The sequence below is a fragment of the Girardinichthys multiradiatus genome, chromosome 4 (assembly GCF_021462225.1).
Source record: "Girardinichthys multiradiatus isolate DD_20200921_A chromosome 4, DD_fGirMul_XY1, whole genome shotgun sequence".
NCBI classification, from domain to species: domain Eukaryota; kingdom Metazoa; phylum Chordata; class Actinopteri; order Cyprinodontiformes; family Goodeidae; genus Girardinichthys; species Girardinichthys multiradiatus.
Genome location: NC_061797.1, coordinates 35,944,688 through 35,969,196, shown reverse-complemented (window position 1 = coordinate 35,969,196; position 24,509 = coordinate 35,944,688). Strand labels below are relative to the sequence as shown.

At 40.7% G+C, this 24,509-nt stretch overlaps 1 protein-coding gene across 2 annotated transcripts; it reads left to right on the top strand.

Annotated features, from left to right (window-relative positions):
- Positions 1-8,240: 8,240 nt before the first annotated feature.
- On the top strand, positions 8,241-21,753 carry LOC124866517 (protein eva-1 homolog A-like). 2 transcript variants are annotated; one of them, XM_047362337.1, is made up of 5 exons: positions 8,241-8,545; positions 8,621-8,763; positions 17,124-17,290; positions 17,722-18,081; positions 20,910-21,753. In XM_047362337.1, exons 3-5 carry the CDS (start codon positions 17,188-17,190, stop codon positions 21,020-21,022), a joined length of 576 nt encoding a protein of 191 aa, XP_047218293.1. In that variant the 5' UTR covers positions 8,241-8,545; positions 8,621-8,763; positions 17,124-17,187; the 3' UTR covers positions 21,023-21,753. The 2 variants fall into 2 exon arrangements, with proteins under 2 accessions (XP_047218293.1, XP_047218292.1); XM_047362336.1 differs by having other exon boundaries at positions 8,241-8,763.
- The last annotated feature ends 2,756 nt before the right edge of the window (positions 21,754-24,509 follow it).

The following is a 24,509-nucleotide window of genomic DNA, read 5'->3' as shown; positions in this document are numbered from 1 at the left end:
ATTAGATTATCGCCACATGAACAGCTGTCTTATATAACACACACACATTTGGTTGTTCTGCTACCCCCATGGGGACACTTACTAACATTATATTGTCCACAGCCCCTTACCCTAACCCTGAACCAAAGCAACTTAACCTGTACCCTAAAACCAATGCTTCATCCTCAAAGAGCAGTCTGGACCAGACAACAGCACCCTGGGGCTGGCATGTTTAAAGTGCCCGCAGGGGTATGAACGCAAAACACACACATACACACAGAGATAACTTGAATATAATGAGGTCTGTGTTCTGGCCAATAGTCCTCGCTGAGTAAAGGTGCCCCATAGCAACAGAGACTCGGGAGAATAAAAGGGACAGTCCATGTCAAAGAGATCCTACAGCCAGTCCAGTTAGTTCTCCTGCTGTGAAATATATGAATCAAAGAAACAGAGAGCATTTCACAATCCAGTTTATGATCTCAGCTACTTATTTAATATAAACTATCAGTCTTGCTGCAACCTATTTTAGGGGAATGAAATAAAAGCAAGATTTTAAACATCATTTCAGCACACTTTCATCTGAATACAACCCAATTTTTTACTGTTTCCTTTTTGTAACAATGCTTGAGTCAATGCCACTGCCGAGCAGCTTACTCTGATATTAACTCTTCTTTGGTGTACATTTTTGGATTGGATGACTGAAGTTTGAAGAAACATAATATATGAGCAAGTCAACACTTTTTTCAGAAAGAAGCCTCAGTAGTTCTCAGGGGAACCATACACACCAACAACAGTCTTCACTCAGTGCAGCCAATGTGAATAAGATGATCACTCTGGCACCAACAGCACTCTGAAGCTGATCCGACAAGTGTTTGATGGGGCTGAGGTCAGCACTGCAGGCAGGTCATCCTGATAAACTCCAGTCAGAGGAGATGAGCACTGGCATCTGTCTCAAATGATGACAAGCCTTGTTTTTCTGCTGAGGGAGATGCTCCCACGCAGCCCACAGCATCACACTGCCTCCACTAAAAACTCTTGGGAGAGAGTATTCGGCAAGTTTTCATGGGCACAAACCACATACTCAGCTCTGCTGATCTTTTGTTCCAGACTCAGGAGTCACAGATATGGTTTTATAGTTCAAGTCCATTAAATATCTGAAGCTTGATTTAGTTTTTTCCTGTGTTTAAGACTACCACGTAAGTTATATATATAATTTATAAATCCACCACTTTAAACGTAGGCACCATATATTTCCGGTTTATTACTCAGTTCCATGAAAAGCTCTCAAACTTAGCAAATGTGTAAAAATCTACTGCTGGACATAATTTCCCAATAACTACAATTAGCGAGCAAATGCAGTGTTCAGCTTTTTTGAAACTTTTTCGAAATCACAGATTTATTCTTGATTTTTTTGCAGGACTGCAATTGGAAATACCGCTTCCACATGCATGAATAACCACAGCATAATATGGTTCAGCTGTAGCTCATTATTTTAAACCATGGTGCATATTTCCATTTATAAAATAATGTTCATATTTTGTTTGTTAATGAGCTGACAGGCTGAGGAGATCACATGAAATGACCTGAAGATTTGCCCATCAATAAAACCCCAGGACGGGAAAGGAAAGCTGCTGAGAAAACTCAGTGTTCCTTACCTTAAGTCCTGTCCCTCAATATTTAACCGATGACAGAAAACAATTTCTCACAGGACGCACTACATGAAGTTAGGACCGTTAATATTTTATCAACCTGAGCAACCTGGGAGGTGCAAAAATTAGATGCACTGGTATAGAAGTGATCTATATGTGATGTTTTCAGTATGTAAAATGTCCATTTGTGTTTATCTTTTATAATCTCCATAAATTATTCCTTAAATTTTATTAATTATTTATTGTCAAAGCTTAAAACAAAGTAGTCAGTTATCTTTCTTTGTTTCTCTCACACGTCTAATATTTTATCTACAGTGCAGCTTATAGACACAGGAGGAAGAATATTGTGCAAAGATTGTGCAACATACTTGAACCATTACAAGTCAGGCAAACATTTCTTTATGTATAATATAAATAATCCATACATGAATATGTTTAGTTCTGGATTCAGTGACTTAGATAAGATTTATACTGGGTGTAATCAGAAGAAAGAAGAAGCATCATTTGTTTCTGCCCTCCTGCGGGTCAACAGTGTGGAAATAATGTAATTACTCAGGAAATACGCTCTCTGTGCAAGGAGAATGGAGTAGTGTTTAATAAGTCAGATTTATTTACTTTAATACAGCAATTTACCTCTGTACGACTGTAATAATCTCAATTAAAAGTATGTTTTTTCTTTTTCTGATATGTAGGTTGTATTAAGCTTTGGTTGGGGATTTTTATGCTGGAAAATGAAGCTGAAGAATAAAATGCTGTATTTTTGTCTTCACTTAAATACATACTAAATAGTATTGTCATGCAAGTTTGCATTGTTTGTAGAGCAAGCTCTGGACTTTTCCACTTTTGCAGCTATATTAGTAATATTTCCAGCTTTCTTTAAATTAAATACACAAAGCCCCGTTCAAAATCTTAAACATTTTTTATCTTTGTTATTTCAAATTAGGCTAAAACTAAGGTTTGTGTCTGGGAGAGCATTTAGTTCAGAGCACTTATTGACATTCAACTTACTCTCTGATTCACCTAAAACAGATGTATATTGTAGGATCTGCACATTAATAACATTAAATTAGACCGTTTCATCCACCATGTGGAACTCAGCAAGGAGTGATGATACTAACCTTTGACAATGTTTCACTGGTGGCAATGGGATCTGTGAAGTGCTGCGAGCTCCAGCACCAAAGCTCCCAGGAAAGCATCAATGTGCAGGCAGGCAGCAAAAGATCGCACAAAGTACTGAAAGTATAAGTTCCTCCAATTGATTTCAAAGAGTTGTGCTTTGCATTCGAAGAAATGTGTAATATTCCTACAGCTAGCTGCCTCAGCTAACAGATTTTTCTTTAATTATTTGAAAAATGCTGATTAACATAAGCTGCTTGTTCGCTTTAAAAGTTTTACCTCTCACCTTTGTTGAGATGCTGGCATGCTTTTCTTTCACATACCTGTTGAAAGCTGTTGCCTTGGAAAAAGTTGTCTTCCCCCCAAACCAGTGGCAGGAAGGTTTATAGGCTTTCCTGTTGTGTAACATCAGCTCAGAAATAACCTGCCAACAAGACAGGTTGGCTGATCAAAATTTCATAAACAGAATCTGAGGTACTTTAACAGAAATGCTGGTATAGCTCCACAATATTAGACACGGTTGTTGATGAGGCGCTGTATGTTGGGGAGCACCTGCCTGAAAATAAATTTCTTCACAATATCATATTAAACAGGCTTTACTGCTTTACCTTGTTCATGTGAATTTTGTTTCTTTATTTTTTTTATATACCGTGCTTATCAGAAGCATTAAGAGCCCTTAATGGTTTTATTTTTTGTCATACTGTAACCATAGTCTTCAATGGATTTTGCGGAGATTTTATATGAAAGACAGAGACAGGTAATTGTGAAGTAGAAGGAAAGGACATAAATATATATATATATATATATATATATATATATTCCCCATGCATGCGTGGGTTCTCACCGGGTACTCCGGCTTCCTCCCACAGTCCAAAGACATGCCTGTTAGGTTAATTGGTAACTCTAAATTGCCCTTAGGTGTACGAATGAGTGTGTGCATGGTTGTTTGTGTGTTGCCCTGTGATGGACTGGTGACCTGTCCAGGGTGTACCCTGCCTGTCGCCCATAGACTGCTGGAGATAGGCACCAGCTCCCCCGCGACCCACTATGGAATAAGCGGAAGAAAATGACTGACTGACTATATATATATATATATATATTTTCTCTGTATGCAGTGTTCTGCATGTAGGAAAAACACTTGGTCTTACTTGACCAGAGCACCTTCTACTTCCACGTGTTGTGGCAAGTGCAAACACAACTTTTAAAAGTGCCTTTTAACTTATCACTTTTCCACAAAGCCCAGATTTGTGGAGTGCACAACTAATTGTTGTATTGTTGAAAGCTTCTCACATTTGTGCTGTGGTCCTCTGCAGCTTCTCCAGAGTTACAAATGGCCTCTTTACTGTTTACGGATTAAAGCTTGCCCTGTCACTTTAAGTGCATAGAAATGTCTTTCTGGGTTTGCCGTTGTGCCACACTTCTTTCATTTGTTGAAAACCGCTCTGTGACAGTTTGCTTTATTAGCAAACTCTGCTTTAAACTTCTCCACAGCTTTCTCCCTGATATATCTGCTGTGTTATTTGGTCTTTGTAATACTGTTTGCTCATTAATGTTCTCTAACAAACTTCTGAGGCCTTCACAGAACAGAATACTGAGATTAGAATACATCAGAATCAGAATCAGAAAAGCTTTATTGCCAAGTACGTTTTTGGACATACAAGGAATTTGTTTTGGCGTAGTCGGTGCAATACAGTACAAATTAAACAGTATAAACATATCTACAATATAATATAAATATATGTGCACAGTTTTAAGTGAGTGAGAGTAAATATAGAGCAGTATAAGATGCAAGAGCAATACAACAGTGCAGGTGATCATTGTGCAAGTATGGCAGTGCAAGTAAAGCAGGAGTCCAAGCTGAGCGTTAATGTAACACATAGAGTTACAGGTTACAAGTGTCCTGTCAGCAAAAAAAGGGGGGGTGTGGGGGAAAGGGAGAGTGTCAGGGTGGTTTCCGGGCTTTGTTAACCAGGCTGGTGGCAGATGGGAAAAAACTGTTCTTGTGGCGTGAGGTTTTGGTCCGGATGGACCGCAGCCTCCTGCCAGAGGGGAGAGTCTCAAAGAGTCTGTGACCGGGGTGGGAGGGATCAGCCAGAATCTTCCCTGCCCGCTTCAGGGTCCTGGAGGTGTACAGTTCCTGGAGCGACAGTAGACTGCAGCCAATCACCTTCTCAGCAGACCGAATGACACGCTGCAGCCTGCCCTTATCCTTGGCTGTAGCAGCGGCGTACCAGATGGTGATGGAGGAGGTGAGGATGGTCTCAATGATGGCTGTGTAGAAGTGCACCATCATAGTCTTTGGCAGGTTGAATTTCTTCAGCTGCCGCAGGAAGAACATCCTCTGCTGGGCTTTCTTGATGAGGGAGCTGATGTTTGGCTCCCACTTGAGATCCTGGGAGATGATGGTTCCCAGGAAGCGGAAAGATTCCACAGTGTCAATTGTGGAGTCACAGAGGGTGATGGGGGCAGGTGGGGCTGGGTTCTGCCTGAAGTTCACAACCATCTCCACTGTCTTTAGAGCATTGAGCTCAAGGTTGTTCTGGCTGCACCAGTCCAACAGATGGTCCACCTCCCATCTGTACGCAGACTCATCACCATCAGAGATGAGTCCGATCAGGGTGGTGTCGTCCGCAAACTTCAGAAGCTTGACAGACTGGTGACTGGAGGTGCAGCTGTTGGTGTACAGGGAGAAGAGCAGAGGAGAGAGAACACAGCCTTGGGGGGAACCGGTGCTGATGGTCAGGGAGTCAGAGACGTGCTTCCCCAGCCTCACGCGCTGCTTCCTGTCAGACAGGAAGTCAGTGATCCACCTGCAGGTGGAGTCAGGCACACTCAGCTGGGAGAGCTTCTCCTGTAGCAGAACTGGGACGATGGTGTTGAAGGCAGAGCTGAAATCCACAAACAGGATCCTGGCGTAGGTTCCTGTGGAGTCCAGGTGCCGGAGGATGAAGTGAAGGGCTAGGTTGACTGCATCGTCTACAGACCTGTTGGCTCTGTAGGCAAACTGCAGGGGGTCCAGGAGGGGGTCGGTGATGTCTTTTAGGTGTGAGAGCACAAGGCGCTCAAAGGACTTCATCACCACAGAGGTCAGGGCGACGGGTCTGAAGTCATTAAGCCCTGTGGTCCTTGGCTTCTTGGGAACAGGGACGATGGTGGAGGACTTGAAGCAGGCTGGCACATGACATGTCTCCAGTGAGGTGTTAAAAATGTCTGTGAAGACTGGAGACAGCTGATCAGCGCAGTGCTTCAGGCTGGCTGGTGAGACAGAATCCGGACCAGCAGCTTTCCGGGGGTTCTGTCTCCTGAAGAGTTTGTTGACGTCCCTCTCCTGGATGGAAAGAGCCGTCCTCGGCGTGGGTAGGGGGCTGGTGGGGGGGAACTTCAGGGTGGGGGTTGGAGGTGCCAAGGCCCCTCTTGAGGTTGGAGAGATGGGGGTGGTGGATTGTGGCTGCAGCTGTTGGGGGGCGTCGTGGGGGATGGTTGCAGGACTGTCCCTTTGTCTTTCAAAGCGGCAGTAGAACTCGTTCAGGTCGTTGGCGAGGCGTCGGTCGTTGATGGAGTGGGGGGCTTGTAGTTGGTGATTTGCTTGAGCCCTTTCCAGACAGACGCAGAGTCGTTGGCTGAGAACTGGTTTTGGAGCTTCTCAGAGTACAGTCGTTTGGCCTCTTTCACTGCCTTGCCAAACTTGTACTTAGCCTCTCTGTATATGTCTTTGTCCCCACTCCTGAAGGCCTCTTCCTTATCCATTCTTAACCTTCTGAGTTTAGCTGTGAACCAGGGTTTGTCGTTGTTGTAACTCACCCTGGTGCATGATGGTACACAGCTGTCCTCACAGAAGCTGATGTAGGAAGTCACAGCCTCTGTGTACTCGTCCAGACTGTTGGTAGTAGTCCTGAACACATCCCAGTCTGTACAGCCTAAACACGCCTGGAGATTCTCCACAGCCTCACTGCTCCACTTCCTTGTCGTCCTCACAACAGGTTTGCAGAGCTTTAGTTTCTGCCTGTATGCAGGAATCAGGTGGACCATGATGTGGTCGGATTGGCCCAGTGCAGCACGTGGGACGGCGTGATAAGCGTCTCTGATGGTGGTGTAACAGTGATCCAGAATGTTGTCCTCTCTGGTCGGACATTTTATAAACTGTCTATATTTGGGGAGTTCGTGGGTCAGATTACCTTTGTTAAAGTCGCCAACGACGATAACTAAGGAGTCCGGGTTGGTCCGCTCCACACTCTGTATCTGGTCGGCGAGCATGCGCTGTGCGACCTGCACGTTAGCTTGTGGCGGGATGTAAACACCGACCAGGATGAACGAAGCGAACTCACGGGGGGAATAGAAAGGCTTACAGTTTATGGTGAAGGATTCCAGGTCTGGAGAACAGTGCTGCTGAATCACCGTCACGTCGTTGCACCAACCACTGTTGAGGTAAAAACAGATTCCTCCACCTTTCGCTTTGCCGGAGAGTTCCGTGTCTCTGTCCGCTCTGTAGAGCTGGAATCCTGCCAGCTGCAGCGCAGAGTCTGGTATTAATCCACACAGCCACGTCTCCGTGAAGCACAAAACTGCCGATGAATAAAAGTCCCTGTTTTTCCCCAACAACAGTTGTAGTTCCTCCATTTTGTTGGGAAGTGAGCGCACGTTAGAGAGAAATATTCCAGGTAACGGTGTTCGTAGTCCACGCTGGCGAAGACGTACCAGCACCCCAGCCCGTTTCCCTCTCTTACGGCGTTTCACCGCGTGAACAAAGGTGAGCGGAACCTTTGACCAGAATGTCCATAAATTCCAGAGCAGTAGACAGAAAAGTGGGAAATAACTCCTCTGGTGTAGTAGCCCTGATGTTCATGAGTTCTTCTCTGGTGAAAGAGCTCCGGGTACCATCACAGAAGACCGTTTTAAAGCAAAAAACAAAACAAAACAATGCGCACCAACACGCCGAGGCGACCATCTGCAGATGGACCCTACTTGCTAATGGCAATTGTTTGTGCTGGATTTTAAAGAGGGGTATCAGAGTAAAAGGGGGCTAAGGATAAATGCATGCCATACTTTTCAGATTTAATTTGTAAAAGAATTCTGAAATTCATATATTTCTATGTATTTTTCTTTTCATTTGCAAGTGCTTGCTACTTTGTTTTGGTCATTTACATAAATCACAATAACGTGATTTATGTGATCAAAACCATGTTGTGATTATGCCACAGAAAATTATGATTATCATTATTTATTTTTATGTAAAATGTTATTGTAACATGTTTTTGTGTTGCCACATCATTTTTAAACATTACACACTGATGTAGTGACACGGGAAAGCTGTTGTTCTGTCAGCATTGCTGTCACTGTGGACCTCCCTCCGTGTTTCTCTCCGCCTTCTGTATGTAGGACTCAGAGAAACCTAAAAGAGGAGTGGCACCCAGTCTACATGCACAACTATGCGAATGTCTGTGTGGGTGTTGCTGCTTGGAAGTGAGAGATAGGAGAGGATGCAGACGTTTGGCAGGGAGGGAGGAGGGAGTTTCACTCAGCCTGTCAGAGTCTCTCATGTCATATTTCTGCCCTCGGGAGCTGACCTCTGTCTCTGTGTCTGGAAAATAAGCTGGAAAAACTAAAATGGAATAAGGGAAAATTGCCCTCTGGAAAAGAGTCCAAACAACACACCTCCTTCTCCTCCTCCTCTTCCCTCTTCCTCCTCCTGCTCCTGCTGCACCACAGACAGGAGAACTGAAGAGGAGAAGGGAGAATGAAAGACGTTTTTAATTTGCTCCCACAGAACACAGTAAAAAGACGGCTGAAGCTTGTGTGCCGAAGTGAGGGCTGTGGAAGGACTGAGAAGATTTATGCATTTAATTGTACAGCCTGAACTATTTTGGTTTTTCTTTAAGGGGAAAGAGCAGAGAGGAGGGGGAAAGGAGAGTAGAACGAGGAGTGGTGAGATGAGATGACTACAGGGACAGGAGTAAAGAAGAGAAGAGTTGAAGAAGAGGAAGCAGAAGGCTGGGAGCTAGGATTATGTTATCATTAAACTGTGAGTATAACAATGTACTTGATATTTATTAAAAGCTGCACTTTTTTGACAATCCAGATACTAATAATGTGCAGTATTTTGCAAAAAGTCTCCATATTTCTCTCCTTGCCTTTCTCTACATTTTATTTCTTCATCTCCTCAGATAGTCTTACTTTCTCCTGCTTTCATTGCATTTTGTCTCTTTGATTGTTTATGCTCTGTCTGCATATCAGGTTAGTAGCTGTGCAGCCGAAGAGGGAAAGACCACTGTCACATTGGATTAGCGTTAGAAGACAAGGGAGAAATACACTCCAGCTCAATATGTGTGAAGGGGGCCCCATGTGAGCCTATGTGTGCACAGAGCAAAGCTGACAGAGTTGTAGGAATTATAGTTTTCTTTACTAAACAAAAACACCCCATTGTGAACCATGATAAACTGGTCAGGCAGAACAGGGACCAAACAAAGAAGTGGAGAAGATCAGTGTCTAAAATAAACAGAGATGGAAAATTGTTTCTTCCTAAATGTTTGATCTGCATTTCCTTCATGTAACAAAACAAAAAAGAAAAAATCAGATTGTGGCATCAGTGATGGGATTACAGCATTCAGACCAAGAGAGCGGCTTTTCTGCTTCGTGGGATTTGTCTTTAAAACAGTCACACATTCGCAGAAACAGGAATATTCTGTACATTTCTCTGAGATTTATGTAGCATCATTAAAATTATTTCACTTCAATCAAAGATTACAGAAAAAACACTGAGAACTGGTAATTAATATAATCAAGAATTAATTTATTACGAATCCAACTAATTTCTACTCGAAGTGAATAGAGATATCATGAATATCAGATATATATACTGTATAAAACAACTCATACCACATTCTTTTTATCGCTGTTTAACATTAAATCAGACTAAACGTTTTCTGTTTGCAAAATGCTAGAATAATGAGAGATCAATTTTAATTCAATAGATTGGTAAAAAGAAGTTGGAGTTCCCTGAAATGTGAACATTTTCCTTCAGTGTTTGAACATGTAAATGGAGAGGAATGCATGGTAATCGGCTTGTGCTGGTAATTGTTGTTGGCCTAGTCCTGGAGCACGGCCTTTAATAAACCTCACTCAAGTGCGATGTCATTAACAGATTTGACTTCTTCCTTCTGAGACAAACCAAAACCTGACTTCAAAACAAACAGATCAAAGAGAGGGTAGATTTTTGTTGTGCTTCTAGTGTCAACATACACACTCTGAATACTTTTAATGTTCCCAGTCACAAAAATCAACTTGGAATGACTCCTAAAGGCCCCAATATGGCTGTCCTCATGGTCCAATATGGCAACTGCCCCTCTGCAGATCCCACTGATTTTCTGATATGTATCTGGAAATAAATAAATAAAATGTATATTGTATGCACAGATGTGTACAGTAAATTAGGGTTGCATGATATAAGAAAAACATGTTAAAGCAAAAATATTGTTCACTGGTGTGATCATATCCTTCTTTTCCATAGTCGTGATATCTATATTACCTTCTGTGAGCTTTAGCATCTCAGCCACTGAGATCTCTATCAGGTGAGAGCACTGAGGGCACGTAGAGATGCTGCGCAGTGGCCAGATACATTGCATTTCTAATGTATTTATCTTATTTGTGCACGATTAATGAATGTTAGCATAATGGCTCATTTTGATCTGGGGTCCCTGAGTGGGTAACATATAGCAATTAGCAAATAATCCAGAAATAAAAAACAATTATCAAATGATGCAGTAACATGGTGTAAAGTGCAAATTACAACTGTTATATGTATAAAAGGTATAGATTTGACACGTGTTAGTGCAACAGAATCACAGAAGCTGGATAAAGAGGAAGGGAAGAAAAAGAAGCAATGAACTGAAGCATTCCTGCTGCCTGAAGCAGATCCAGATGTAGGAGACTTCACCAAAAAAAGGAAATATACATAACAGTAGAGCGACACGTACATTTCAAAACAGACTAATACAGATTACATACATGCATGTACATGTATGTACACAGGGATGACACCGCAACAGATTTGTAAAATCTGATTTGTGAAGGTCTAAAGCATTAACACAGCAAAATATTACCGAATATTGCTTACAAGGCAGGGGTACAGAGTATGACCTGCGGGCTTTTGCAACCTTTTGTAATGTTATAGGATGAAATTTGCAATGACAAGTTTATATCTTATGGAACGTTTTAGGTACAACACTAAGTATTTTTCTTTTATTAGCCATGTTTATTGCTTTAATTTCAATATCATAGTAGGGCCACAAACATCCAGTGTCTTTTAACTCACAAACAGACTTGCAGACATCCATTCATTAAACTTGACTAAATACAGCAAGTTTTTTTGAAGATTTTTTTTGCGGCACTAGTGGCTTTTGTTTTTCAGTGTTTTCTTTGACAGTAGGCAGACAGGAAAAAGGGGTGGAGAGAGAGGGGAAGACATGCGGCAAACGTCACTGGGGCTGGGACTCAAACCTGGGACCGCCATATAGGCCAAAGCCTCAGTACAGGGGCCCCTCGATTAAACCCCTACACCAATAGCGCCGAGCCCAAAGTTCTTGTTTTAGTTGCTGTTTATAGACTAAAACCATTTTCTACACTGTCAAAAACCTTCTTTTTCAAGGCAAAAATCTGAGACCCTTTCTCGGACTTACAATAATTAGTTTTTTTCTACTTTTTAAAATTAAAATATAGCATCTTTAAAATTATTCTGCTTTATTAATTGAAAAACAAATCACAACCCCAGAATAAGTTCAACTTGGCAATTTTGGCCTGCGGTGCAAAAACGTTGGATACCACTGGTCCATGCAGTCCTTTCAGATTGCAGTATTTTATATATTGGTTTTGATGACAGTGTGTTGTGCACCTCTACAGTAAATCCTCTTGAAGTCTTTAATATGACAGATTTGTTTTATGACATTTTGGTTCTTCTAGTTCCATTTTGTCTTTTAACTCTAAAGATTAAAAAATACCCTGATATTTAGCCCAAAAAATGATTGTGCAAAAATATTTATAATGATGCTTACCTTTATCATCCATAATATAGTTTTTTATTCTTTAGTCACTCCCACCAAAAAAAGGAGAAGGGACAGTGGCAGTGATGAACGTGTAGAAAGATGGTGGTGCTATGTTGTAGCTTGTGTTGCGTTTACTCCTGGGCACAGTGGCTGTGATGAGTTGGCTGTAGGCCACGAGTGTCATACTGATGTAATTATATAACTGTGATGTTCAGTTGCTTGATATCAAATTAAGAGATTCATTAGATGTCTAATTTAAAAACTGTACTCACAATAACCCTGAGTTAACAAACCTCATGTTGACATGCTTCCTGCTGTAGCATGCAATAAGTTTAACTGTCACATCCAGACTGAGGAGGGAAAGCAACAGAGACGGAGAAGGAAGGGCAGCAGCATCCTGGAGCACTTTCACACAGCATCTCAAAACGATCCTGACAGTCAGTGAATTTAGAAGTGCTTCGAGGTTGTGTTCATCTTATAGTCGACAGCCATGCTACTAAATTCATCAGTTAGTTTTGTAAAACAATTTAAAGGCTGATGTGCAGCTTCTGTGAAAATGAACAGGTATGACAGGAGAAAATGTATCTGAATGCTTTCAGAAATGTGACAGACAAAACACACATCTATTCTCTTTTTTAGCAGGTCAGTAGTGCTGTCTTCCTGGGTTTTTACAGCTGAAGACATCCTCAGAAATTGGGCCACTTTGAGCTCTTCCGAGTGCATCATCCATTTTTTATTTGGCTTTAAACTTATGCCCTGTTTTTACAGCTCCTCGTCACTAGAATACAGCATTTAGGTTTTAACATCTATGTTTTGGGCTGTTTAAATTTTAAATGTTTAAAGATTGTGAGAAGCCATTCTTAGGTGTTAGGAATAGACGCTGCTCTGTCTTCAGAGTTAATAGGTTCACTTTTGAGACCATATACTTTCATGCATTGCATAAAAAAACACAGCCTGTTTTTCTTACTGTATGACATGAAATCAGACTGAATTTTCCCTGTTTAGGTCAGCTAGGATTAAATTATTTCTATCTGCTAATTGCCAGAATAATGATTATTTGCATTATTTTCTTAAAATTCAAAAGTTTACATTCACTAATATGATTACGTTCAACATTTTAGGTAAGGCCAGATTATTATGTCATGGCTTGCAAGCTATTGATTAATTAACTAACAACATTTGAGTTAATTGGCAGCACACTTGTCGATGTATTTTAAGATAACACCTTAAACAGACTAATTCCTTAAATAAAAATAAATCACCCAAAATATCAGGAAGAGAATTGTGGACTCCCATAAGTCTGGTTCATCCCTGGGCACAATTTCCTAATACCTGAAAGAGTCACGTTTATCTATTGGACAATAAACAGGAGGGGAATGTCATCATACTGTTCAGTCATACTATCCACTCAGCAGGGAAGAAACCATTACTCCAAAAGCAACAAAGACAAAAAGCCTGATTATAGTTTGCAAATGCTAACAGGGAATAAGACCTTAATGTTTGGAGACATGTCCCGTGGTCTGATTAAACTACAACTGAAGGTTTTAGCCATAATTAACATTGCATTACATGACATTTGAAAGAAAATGGAAGAAGCTTGCAAGCCTGAGAACACCATCCGTGAAGTCCATAGATGATAGCATCGTGTTGAGGAGGTGTTTTGCTGAGGAAAAAACATTATGTGGAAATATTGAAGCAAAATCTCAAGATATCAGGAGGGAAGTTAAAGCCTCGGTGCAAAAGAATCTTCCAAATGGGCAATGACTCTAAACATACTGCTAAAGTAGTTTCAAAGAGCCTAAAGAACAACAAAGTGAGTCTTTTGAAGTGGTCATTATGACACCCTCATCTCAATCCTGACCTGTCTGCAGGGTGTTCCTTGGTCTTCACGGTGGTGTTTGTTCACTATAGTTACCTAACAAAGCTCTGAGGCGTTCAGAGAACAGCTGCATTTATACTCTGATTAAGTGAATCACAAGTGGACTCTGTAGACTAAATAGGTGACCTCTTTAGGCACTTCTCCCTGTGCAGGCGTGGGCTCTCTCTGGGTACTCCGGCTTCCAACCACAGTCCAAAAACATGACTGTTAGGTTAATTGGTTTCTCTCAATTGCCCTTAGATGTGAATTGGTGTGTGCATGGTTGTGTTGCCTTGTGATGGACTGGAGACCTGTCCATGTTGTACCCTGCTTCATGACCGGATCCGTAGACCACTGGAGACCCTGCGACCCTGTATGGAAGAAGCGGGTATAGAAAATGGATGGATGGATGGAAAATAAGGGGGGCCAAAAACAGATGCTCTACTTTGTGTTGGTCTGTAACATAAAACCCCAATAACAATAATACTCTGAAGTTTGTGGTTGCAATGTGAGAAAATAAGTAAAAAAATCCAGGGGTATAAAAACTTTTGCTGGGCAGTCCATGTTAAAGTTATTCCTTTATAATGTGGCACTCAAAGACAACATACTGAAAGAATGGTTTTAATATTCTAGTCGCTGAGCTGTGCACAATGGAAAAAGCACAACAAAGGTTTAAGTAGGACCCTGTGAGGCGAGGTGGCTTTAAAGTGAGTGGCAGTATGAGGAAAGTACACAGGAATGTATCACCAAAGCTATTTAAATATTCCTAAATAACCTTTTATTTTACTTTGTGTTGGCAGTTTTACCCTCAACAAATCTCACTAAATACATTAAAGAGAACTCCGCTGCCCTTTATCTATTGAATACTTTTAAATGTCAAAGAAGCCCACATTGTCCTAATCAGGCGGAGAAAGTATTGCAGTGACCACATAGTCTAGAAATTACAGAAAAATAATTATAAAACAAATCCTGCAGCTAAGAGTTCTTTGGAAACCTTGAAAGTCCAAGCTAAAAAAAAGAGGATAGCACCATTGCTTATGGATTGGCAGGCTCTGGTCAGTTGATCCATGGGCAGAGTCTAGTTTACACTTTCCCTCTGTCATTACTGGTGCTGCTTCTTGTTCGCTGGATCTCATTTTCCCGTACCACCACTACTGCTGCTCTTGTTGTTGCTGTTTTCCTGTTGGTCTCCAAACCTCTGCCCCCTTGGTGGGAACAAAGTTCTCCTTATCCGTCTTAAATGCCATTCCTTGCCACCACTCATTGGATTTTGCCAGTCTACTGACTGTCTCAAACTCTAAAGGCATGCAGCATCAACAAATTCAGAGTAAATAATGCAGGTGCCTTTGTGGCAGCGTGCCTTGATTTATTTATATTTAAAATCTGTTAACGATACAAATTTTTGGGGGACTATTTGTTTGTAAACTGGAATCTGAGTGGCATACAACAAACTAGCATTAATGATTTATTGTTCTAACCCATTGTTCTGTTTTGTCAATGGGAGTTTTCATGTATCTTTATTTTTTGTAAGGACAGAGACGTTAATTTAAAATCTAATCTAATCTAATCCAATCTAATCTAATCTAATTCAATCTAAATGTTACTGATATTTCCACAGAGTTGTGAGTGCCTTTAGTAAATCACCTAAAGACCTTTAAAAAATACTAGTTCCAGGTGCATCTCAATAGATTTGAAAATCTTTAAAACTGAATCCAATTGATTTCACAAAGGGATACTTATGTTATAAAGCTTAATTACACTCACATAATAATATATTTCAAGCGTTTATTTCTGATAATTTTGAAACTAATGGCTTACAGTTGTTGTTCATGCTGTAACTGCACAAACCAAAAGATGCTTTTTGCATGAGTGAGTATGAATGATGGTTGTTACTGGTTTTGTAAAACCACTTTGAGGGTTAAGGCGCTCTGATCTGCAAAACCTGAATACTTTCAAAAAGGCAATAGATACAGAAAGTTTGGACAAAATACTAATTAATCCAAAATTAAAATCGATAACATACCCTGGTGCATATTTTGGAAAGTCCTGAAAACTTCAGGCTTTCTAACAGCAACCTTTTGCAGGTGATAAAGGTCATTAGATTCTTGGAATTTCCTTCAGTATATTACCATCATTCTCCAGTCAGGCTTAGATTTTTGAGATTTATCTGTGGTGACATGGTCACTGTGTGAGCACTAAGAAACATCTGGCATTTTCACATGTACCGCACAAAGGTCAAGTGTGCAGTGGCAGATGCCTAATGCATGCATCATCTGGGGATTATTTCACAGCAGCCAGGGTTAAAGAAAAAAGGAGGGAGGAAGGTAGGTGATTAGGGATTAGTTCACAGTACAGAAACACACGTAACAACAAAAATAGGTTGATTGTTTTAGGACTGAATTGTGAGTATTTTTCTATAATAAATTGCAAAACAAAGTACCAAAGATTTAAATGCTTGGATTTAATCCATGAATACATAGAAAGTACCAGCAAGCTTCTGCAAAATGCATCTAGACTGCTTCTGTACCTGCCGCTATAAAACATGCTACTATGAACATTATACTGAGCTTGTTGTTTTATGTTTACCATGTTTAGTGGCCAAGCCAAATGTGACTAAACACTTGTTTTATCTCTGTTCCTCTGAAACATAATCGACTAATTTTCTCTTTTAACTTTGCACAAAACAGTTTGGACATGTTTACAATGAAAATTTGGTGAGAAGAACATAATTAAGCAGTTGAGTTGGTAAAGTTTAAAAAGCATTTAATAACCTTTCAACTCATTCAAAACACTTCATGAAATACTGTCTCCTTCACTGCCCTCAAAAGGAACATCATACAGTCTGCTTATTTCCACCTTCATAATACTGATCTGGCCATCACTCACCCTCAACTATACTGCTACTCTGGCTAATGCTCTTGTCACATCTCCGCTTGATGTTATGATGCATTATATGCCTAACCCCACAAATATCTTCATAAGCTTTTACTGGTCCAGACTTCTGCTGCCCATATCCAGAACCATGCAGCATATTACACCTGTCTTAAAAAACCTTCATTGGCATCCAGTCCATTTCCGTTTTGAATTTAAAATTCAACTTTTACCATTCAAAGCTCTTCGATATCTACTCAAAGCACTGCTGCACTTCTATTCACTGCCCCTACCCAGCTTTCTACCACATTTCCCCCTCCCTCACCTTTGTAATGGACTCCCTATGGACCTTCGTACAATTTCATTTCTAACCATATTCAAGACTCATCTCAAAACCCACCTGTTTAGACTTGCCAGTAATTTTATGAAATTTTTATTTTAAGTGTGTGTTTTATAATAATGTTACTTTTATGTGTTGTTCATATTGTAAGGTGACCTTGAGAGTCTTTTTAAAAAAAAATTATTTTGTCAAACGTGTAGAAAGTTTAGACGGGATGATACGCCAGAAACATTTACTTAATATTTGGATTTTTTTCCAAAATCCTGACACTCCAGGGGGAAAGATGAGGAACTGATTTGACCTTTCCAGGAGAATATACTGATCTCTCTCTGTCATAATATGAGCACTCCAACACCCGGAAGCACAAACATGGAGGTGGAGATGGGACCCCAGGAGATGGCAATGCTTAGCAACCTTTTGGCTGCTTACACATTCATTGCAGGTAAGATCAACTAGATTTACGTGGGATTGTCTGTGATCAGTCTTCAGATTATAGCCCTGATGTACAGTATTTCTATCTTAAACAAACATTTGAACAATGTCTATGCATACACTCCATAAAAAGACACATAATCTTATTTTTCTCACTCTGAAATTGACACAGACTAAACTTTTCCATGGTTATGTTCTTTTTAAGCATGTAGTCATCTGGTTTGATCTGTGTAATATCTTGAATTCTGCAAACATAAAGAAATCTGATGAGGGGATAAGGTAACTGAAGGTGGCAACTTAGATGAGGATCAACAAGTGGAAACAAGGCATTTGCTAACAGATGGAGACCATAAAGAAACAAAGAAAGTAGGAGATGAAGAGCATGCTAACATGTTTAACCCTGTATAATTTTTATTTGACTGTTTATTCCTTTAATCACAGACCAACCTGAGAGAACAGCTCTGGTGTTTCTCGGCGGTGTGTGTGTTGGCCTCCTGGTCACGCTGTGCGCCATCGTCTTCCAGATACACTGTCGAGCAGACTGCCACTATGGCAACAGCAATGACCTTCAAAATCGCCAAAGGGTCAGACATCATCGTCGCCAGCACATCTGTGCCCTCCCTCAGCCCAGTGACGGCAACCCAGACAGCGCTGCTGCTGTGATTGTGGCCTCCGGAGCGACTGGGCACACTGGGGACTGTGAGCCAGAGGACTGGGATGACACGTGTGATCTGTCGGCACGGCGACGCAGGCGCTTCGAGAGAGCTCTGCTGAATGCCACCATGTTCACATCTTCTGAGGGTATCTGTCAAACAGGAACATGCAAGTTTATAGAACAGGCATTGAAGCAACATTGAAGATTGAATGAATGTCCAAAAATCCATACAAACTGCAAAAGTAAACACATTGGTTGTTACCCCTGATTAAGTGTAAAAGGCCTTTAAATAAATGCATGTATTATGGTAATAGTGTAATCTTACACCAAAAAGTCAGGAAAAACCAATACTTTATTCCGAGTACTCAGTGGGGAAAACATCCTTTAATAAAGAGAATAGTTGCAACAAAATTACTAGTACCCCTGTTGTCAATATGTTGTACAACATCCTTCTCTCAATAGGATAGCACTTCGTCTTCCCTATATTTTTACAAAGTTGAACCATTGAGACAGATGTTTGCACAATCTCTCTAGAGCATTCAGAGTCCTAGGTCCTCGATGCTCTCTTTCATTAGCTAACCCCAAGGGTTTTCTGTGAAATTTACTGTGAATCTGGGGATGGAGATAGTCATGGGACAAGTTTGATTTACTGAACCATTTCTGTGTTTATTTGGCTATATGCTTTGGTTCAATATCCTCCAGAAAGGCTCAATGATGACCCATTTTTAGTTTACCTCTAATGTAATGGCTATTTGTCCTCAACCTTTGGCAAAACAAATCAAATGTCCATTCTGGCACTGTCAGGAGTTTGGCTTTATGTAGGTCAAATAAAAGAATTGATCTCCATACCAAGGGGTGCGTTTCAGTTGATTTATTCACCATTGTCAGCAAACATGCAGACAGCATAACCATCTGCAGCCTTCCCGAACACTGGTAAAAAATCGTATACCCAGGTGCTCTTACAGACCCATCACACTTGACCTACTTATGCAAATTCGCACCTAATGGCCCATTCAAAAAAAAAAGAAAAAAAAAAGATGTAAACATATACTAAAAATAGAAAAAATAATAAAAAGGAAATGAAGACTTTTAATGCTAAATAAAATTTGCATTACAAATGGCTCCAACATCTGCAGTCCACCACATGTTAGTTCAAAATGTCCTGGTATTTCAAGAAGTGCATGATCCCATGCACATAACAAGGTTCCCAGGGTCTTTGGAATAGAAACGGGCCCATAGCATCCCAGATCCTTTACCTTAGTCTCATCTGGCCAAAGCACATGTTTCTGTTTAAAGTTCCAATAGCATTTTGCAAACTCAGCTGACAAAAAAACAAAGCTCAAGAGGATGATCCAGCATCGGTTCTGCCTGGGCTTGGCAAAGTCTCAGGAGCTGTCAGGTTCATGAGAAGGAGTCATCAAGTGGGCACAGATGAGCCAATCAGAAGCAGCCTTTGTGCATATGTTGAGCTAGTCAGCAAATTAGAAAACAGAATTATTTTGTAACACATAGACCCAGAATGTCTGAGTTTAGCTCTAATTCCCTGGTTATCTGACTAAGATGACTGTCAAATACCCCTGTATAAACATAAACTGTACAGGGGTTGGACAATGAAACTGAAATACCTGTAATTTTCGTGTGGGAGGTTTCATGGCTAAATTGGACCAGCCTGGTAGTCAGTCTTCATTGATTGCACATTGCACCAGTAAGAGCAGAGTGTGAAGGTTCAATTAGCAGGGTAAGAGCACAGTTTTGCTCAAAATATTGAAATGCAAACAACATTATGGGTGACATACCAGAGTTCAAAAGAGGACAAATTGTTGGTGCACGTCTTGCTGGTGCATCTGTGACCAAGACAGCAAGTCTTTGTGATGTATCAAGAGCCACAGTATCCAGGGTAATGTCAGCATACCACCAAGAAGGATGAACCACATCCAACAGGATTAACTGTGGACGCAAGAGGAAGCTGTCTGAAAGGGATGTTCGGGTGCTAACCCGGATTGTATCCAAAAAACATAAAACCACGGTTGCGCAAATCACGGCAGAATTAAATGTGCACCTCAACTCTCCTGTTTCCACCAGAACTGTCCGTCAGGAGCTCCACAGAGTCAATATACACGGCCGGGCTGCTATAGCCAAACCTTTGGTCACTCATGCCAATGCCAAACGTCGGTTTCAATGGTGCAAGGAGCCCAAATCTTGGGCTGTAGACAATGTGAAACATGTATTGTTCTCTGATGAGTCCACCTTTACTGTTTTCCCCACATCCAGGAGAGTTACGGTGTGGAGAAGCCCCAAAGAAGCGTACCACCCAGACTGTTGCATGCCCAGAGTGAAGCATGGGGGTGGATCAGTGATGGTTTGGGCTGCCATATCATGACATTCCCTTGGCCCAATACGTGTGCTAGATGGGCGCGTCACTGCCAAGGACTACCGAACCATTCTTGAGGACCATGTGCATCCAATGGTTCAAACATTGTATCCTGAAGGCGGTGCCGTGTATCAGGATGACAATGCACCAATACACACAGCAAGACTGGTGAAAGATTGGTTTGATGAACATGAAAGTGAAGTTGAACATCTCCCATGGCCTGCACAGTCACCAGATCTAAACATTATTGAGCCACTTTGGGTTGTTTTGGAGGAGCGAGTCAGGAAACATTTTCCTCCACCAGTATCACGTAGTGACCTGGCCACTATCCTGCAAGAAGAATGGCTTAAAATCCCTCTGACCACTGTGCAGGACTTGTATATGTCATTCCCAAGACGAATTGACGCTGTATTGGCCGCAAAAGGAGGCCCAACACCATACTAATAAATTATTGTGGTCTAAAACCAGGTGTTTCAGTTTCATTGTCCAACCCCTGTATATACACACACACTTTAAACAGTAAACCGAACAAAATTTTAAGCTCTAAAAGCAAAAAGCAGAGGATGACTGTATTTAAAACTTTGTTTGTATGTTTGTCTTTAGAGCTGGACCGGGCGCAGCGACTTGAGGAGCGAGAACGGGTTCTCCGAGAGATCTGGATGAATGGACAACCAGATATCAGCACAGTGACTCAAAGTCTCAACAGATACTACTGATGGATATCTAAAAAGACAGATAATTCAGACTAGGAGAAATAAAACCGAACAATGTGCAAGTAGACAGATGGGTGACAGGCGCAGAAAACTGAACATTAAAAATAAACCATTAAACTATTTACACTGCAGCAGTGAGCCTCTGTACTAGGAGATGACACTGGTTTGGTTGAGGGGCTGAACAAGAAGAGAAGACTCAATTGAATTTTTCAAAGACTGTTTACCAACAAAGCGATTGTTTGTGGCTGAAACTCAATATATTCTGGACTATGTGACTGCTACCATTATTTGCTGGGATATTTTCACTTTTCTGTTTCTACCAGGCACTCTTCAGCAGTACATGAAAAGCAACAGAGGGGAATAACAATCTCAAAGGCACAGTTTTAATTTGTATTGTAGTAGTGTTGCAATTTTCTCAACTGACTTTTATTGTCAGTGAACTTGCAAAAAACAATTAGACGGGAATGTCCTCTTCCAAACGATCATGGAAACTCCATGGAAACATGATGATATACATACTGGTGCTTTTACTACTACATTCATCTAGTTGCACACTGACTAACATGGAACACGTAAAGCAGGATTACCAGCTCTGTTGGGAAGCAACTAAGTGTTGCACCCCATTATGACAATCCTCATTCTGAGTTATTGCAAAGAATGACTAACTTTAATTTTAATGTTTTATTAACTTTGTTTTCACATATTGATTAAACTGCAGAATTTAAGCCATAAAAGTTGGGACTTTGCAGTTCTTTACAACAATTTAAATATCTTAATGTTGGAATACATATATTCAACCTTAATATATATTTTGGGTGGTACAGTAGAGTTGAGTATGTTGGGATCGGCACGTTTCTGGTTCGCTCATGAGAAACTTGTCAAATCCTCTTTGCCGATCCCAAACAGACTATTCTACTGCTGACCCTTGTTTGGTGTAGTTTATTGGGTTGGGTGATTGAAATTTAAAAAAGCAAGTAACGGGAATTGGGCAAATTATTCATGTAACAAACAGTGAACTTAACAGGAGGATTCGGTGCAACTTACTCAACTCTGCTGTGTAGCACACAAATGGATTTTCCTGCAGAAGCGGCAGCATTTTAGGGGAAATAAACACACATTTGAACAAAATAGGATTTATTGCCAAGAAACATTGTTACAGCAAAGAAAAAAATGACCAAAGCCAAAGTTTTTGACTTTTCTTACACTGTTATTAATTCCACATGAATGATACTTGTTTTTTGTAGCTATCATAACAAGAAGAATGTTGAAAGGACTCAAAATGAAGCTTTCCAACTCAAAGAAAACTGTACCGGTCAAGCAGAATGGTGGTAACATCATGCTAGGGGTCTGTTTCACCACTAGTGGTACTCCAGGACTGCAAAAAATAATGACGGTTGAAACTCTCACTTAGTGTATTTCAATAAGACAATGATCCGAAACACACCTCAAAATGGTCTTTTGAACGTTAAGCTTCTGGAAAGCCACAATTTCAGCCAAATTAAAAAGTTGTGGTTTATGCTTTAAAGCCAAATCAGTCCTGGGATCCCAGACATTTTTGTTGACACTAGTGGCGTATATTGAACAGTAATTTGACAGGAAAGAGGAGAGAAGGGGAAACCGTCCAGCAAATTGTCCAAGGTCAGGAATCAAAACCAGGACTACCACGTCTAGGACTATAGCCTCTGCACATGCCGCACTTACTCTACCACATGAGCCACCCAGTGCCCCTAAACCCAATCAATTTAAATGAGCCTCCTTTTTCTAATAAGAAGAGAGCTCAACTAGAGCCAGAATTCTGCAAAAAGGTTGTTAATGGCTACAAAGCGTGTGTGGTGGAAATGCAACTTGCTAAAAGTTATTTACTCCATTATTAGTTTGCATATATTACAGCCTGTATTTATACTTTAGACCTTGTATGGATTATAGAAAATCCTGAATCAATTTACACCTATGGATCCAGATCTTGTTTTTGAAAAAATATTTACCATTTTTGTTGTATAATTAATTCATCTCAAAAATGGGAAAAAACAAATATTTTAAACCCTCTAAATAATGTGAAATTCATGCATATTACAACCAAGCAATATTATAAAAGTGTGTACTCCACCTGGTGTCAATAAGGTGCAACTGTATGCTTTCTACATCTTTTTTTTAAATAATTAATTTTTTATATAAATTCAGTTTGAAAAAGTACAAAAACAATCAAATGAACAAAAATCTGAACGAACAAGCAGCATAAGATAAACAAACACACACACACACACACACACACATAATGGCAAAAACAAAGTACAAATGTCAGCTGAAAAAAAAAAAAACGTAGGTTATCAAGAAGCTCCAACAGACTGGGATAGTAAACCCAGCTGCGGTACTCTGCAGTGGATTTAGGTATATTAATAACAAACAAGAACAATTAATGACAAGTTGATCCAGAGCAGGATTACTGACGCCATCTAGTGGAGACAAGGTGAAACAGCAAACAAAGGTTTCAAAGATTTTCTGCTTTTTGCCTTCTTGTTCTCAATCACTTGCATTCCTGTTTCTTACACACATGTCTTGGATTTGTTATTCATGAAATATTAACAATTTTCCAGTAGGAGTCCACTATGTTTCTAAAGTCCACAGTCATCAAAGCCATCTATTAGGAAATGTTATAGCCCTTCATGCCTCCTTCTGCAGACAAGCTTAATGAAGCTAATGATCTCATTTTCCAGCTTTACTTTACACCTGCACATACTGCCAAAGGTACGAAAAGCTGGTTCAAGGACCATTGTGTGACTGGGCTTGACTGGTCAGCTAACCCCCCTGATCTGAACCCCGTTGGGAACCTATGGAGCATTATCAAAAGAAGAATGAGACACCAGACCCAACAAAGCAGATGACATTAAGGCCGCTATCAAAGCAACCTGGGCTTTGACTACACCACAGCAGAGCCACAGGCTGATCGCCTCCATGGCACTCTGCAATGATGTAGTAATTCATGCGAAAGCCGGCCCATCCAAGTATTGAGTGCATTGAAATAAAAATACTTTTCAGAAGCCTAACATTTCTGTTTAAATGCTGCCTGCATCCTCACTAAAACTAAGACAGTAGAGCACATCACCCCAGTTCAAAAGTCCTTCTGTTAGCTTATGAGTCACTCACACCTCCTCTTCCATGCTTCATGGTGGGAACCAGGCATGTAGAGTCCATCTGTTCACCTCTTCTGCGCCGCACAAAGACACGGTGGTTGGAACCAAAGATCTCAAACTTGGACTCATCAGACCAAAGCACAGATTTCCACTGGTCTAATGTCCATTCCTTGTGTTCTTTAGCCCAAACAAGTCTCTTCTGCTTGTTGCCTGTCCTCAGCAGTGGTTTCCTAGCAGCTATTTTACCATGAAGGCCTGATTCCCACAGTCTCCTCTTAACAGTTGTTCTAGAAATGTGTCTGCTGCTAGAACTCTGTGTGGCATTGACCTGTTCTCTAATCTGAGCTGCTGTTAACCTG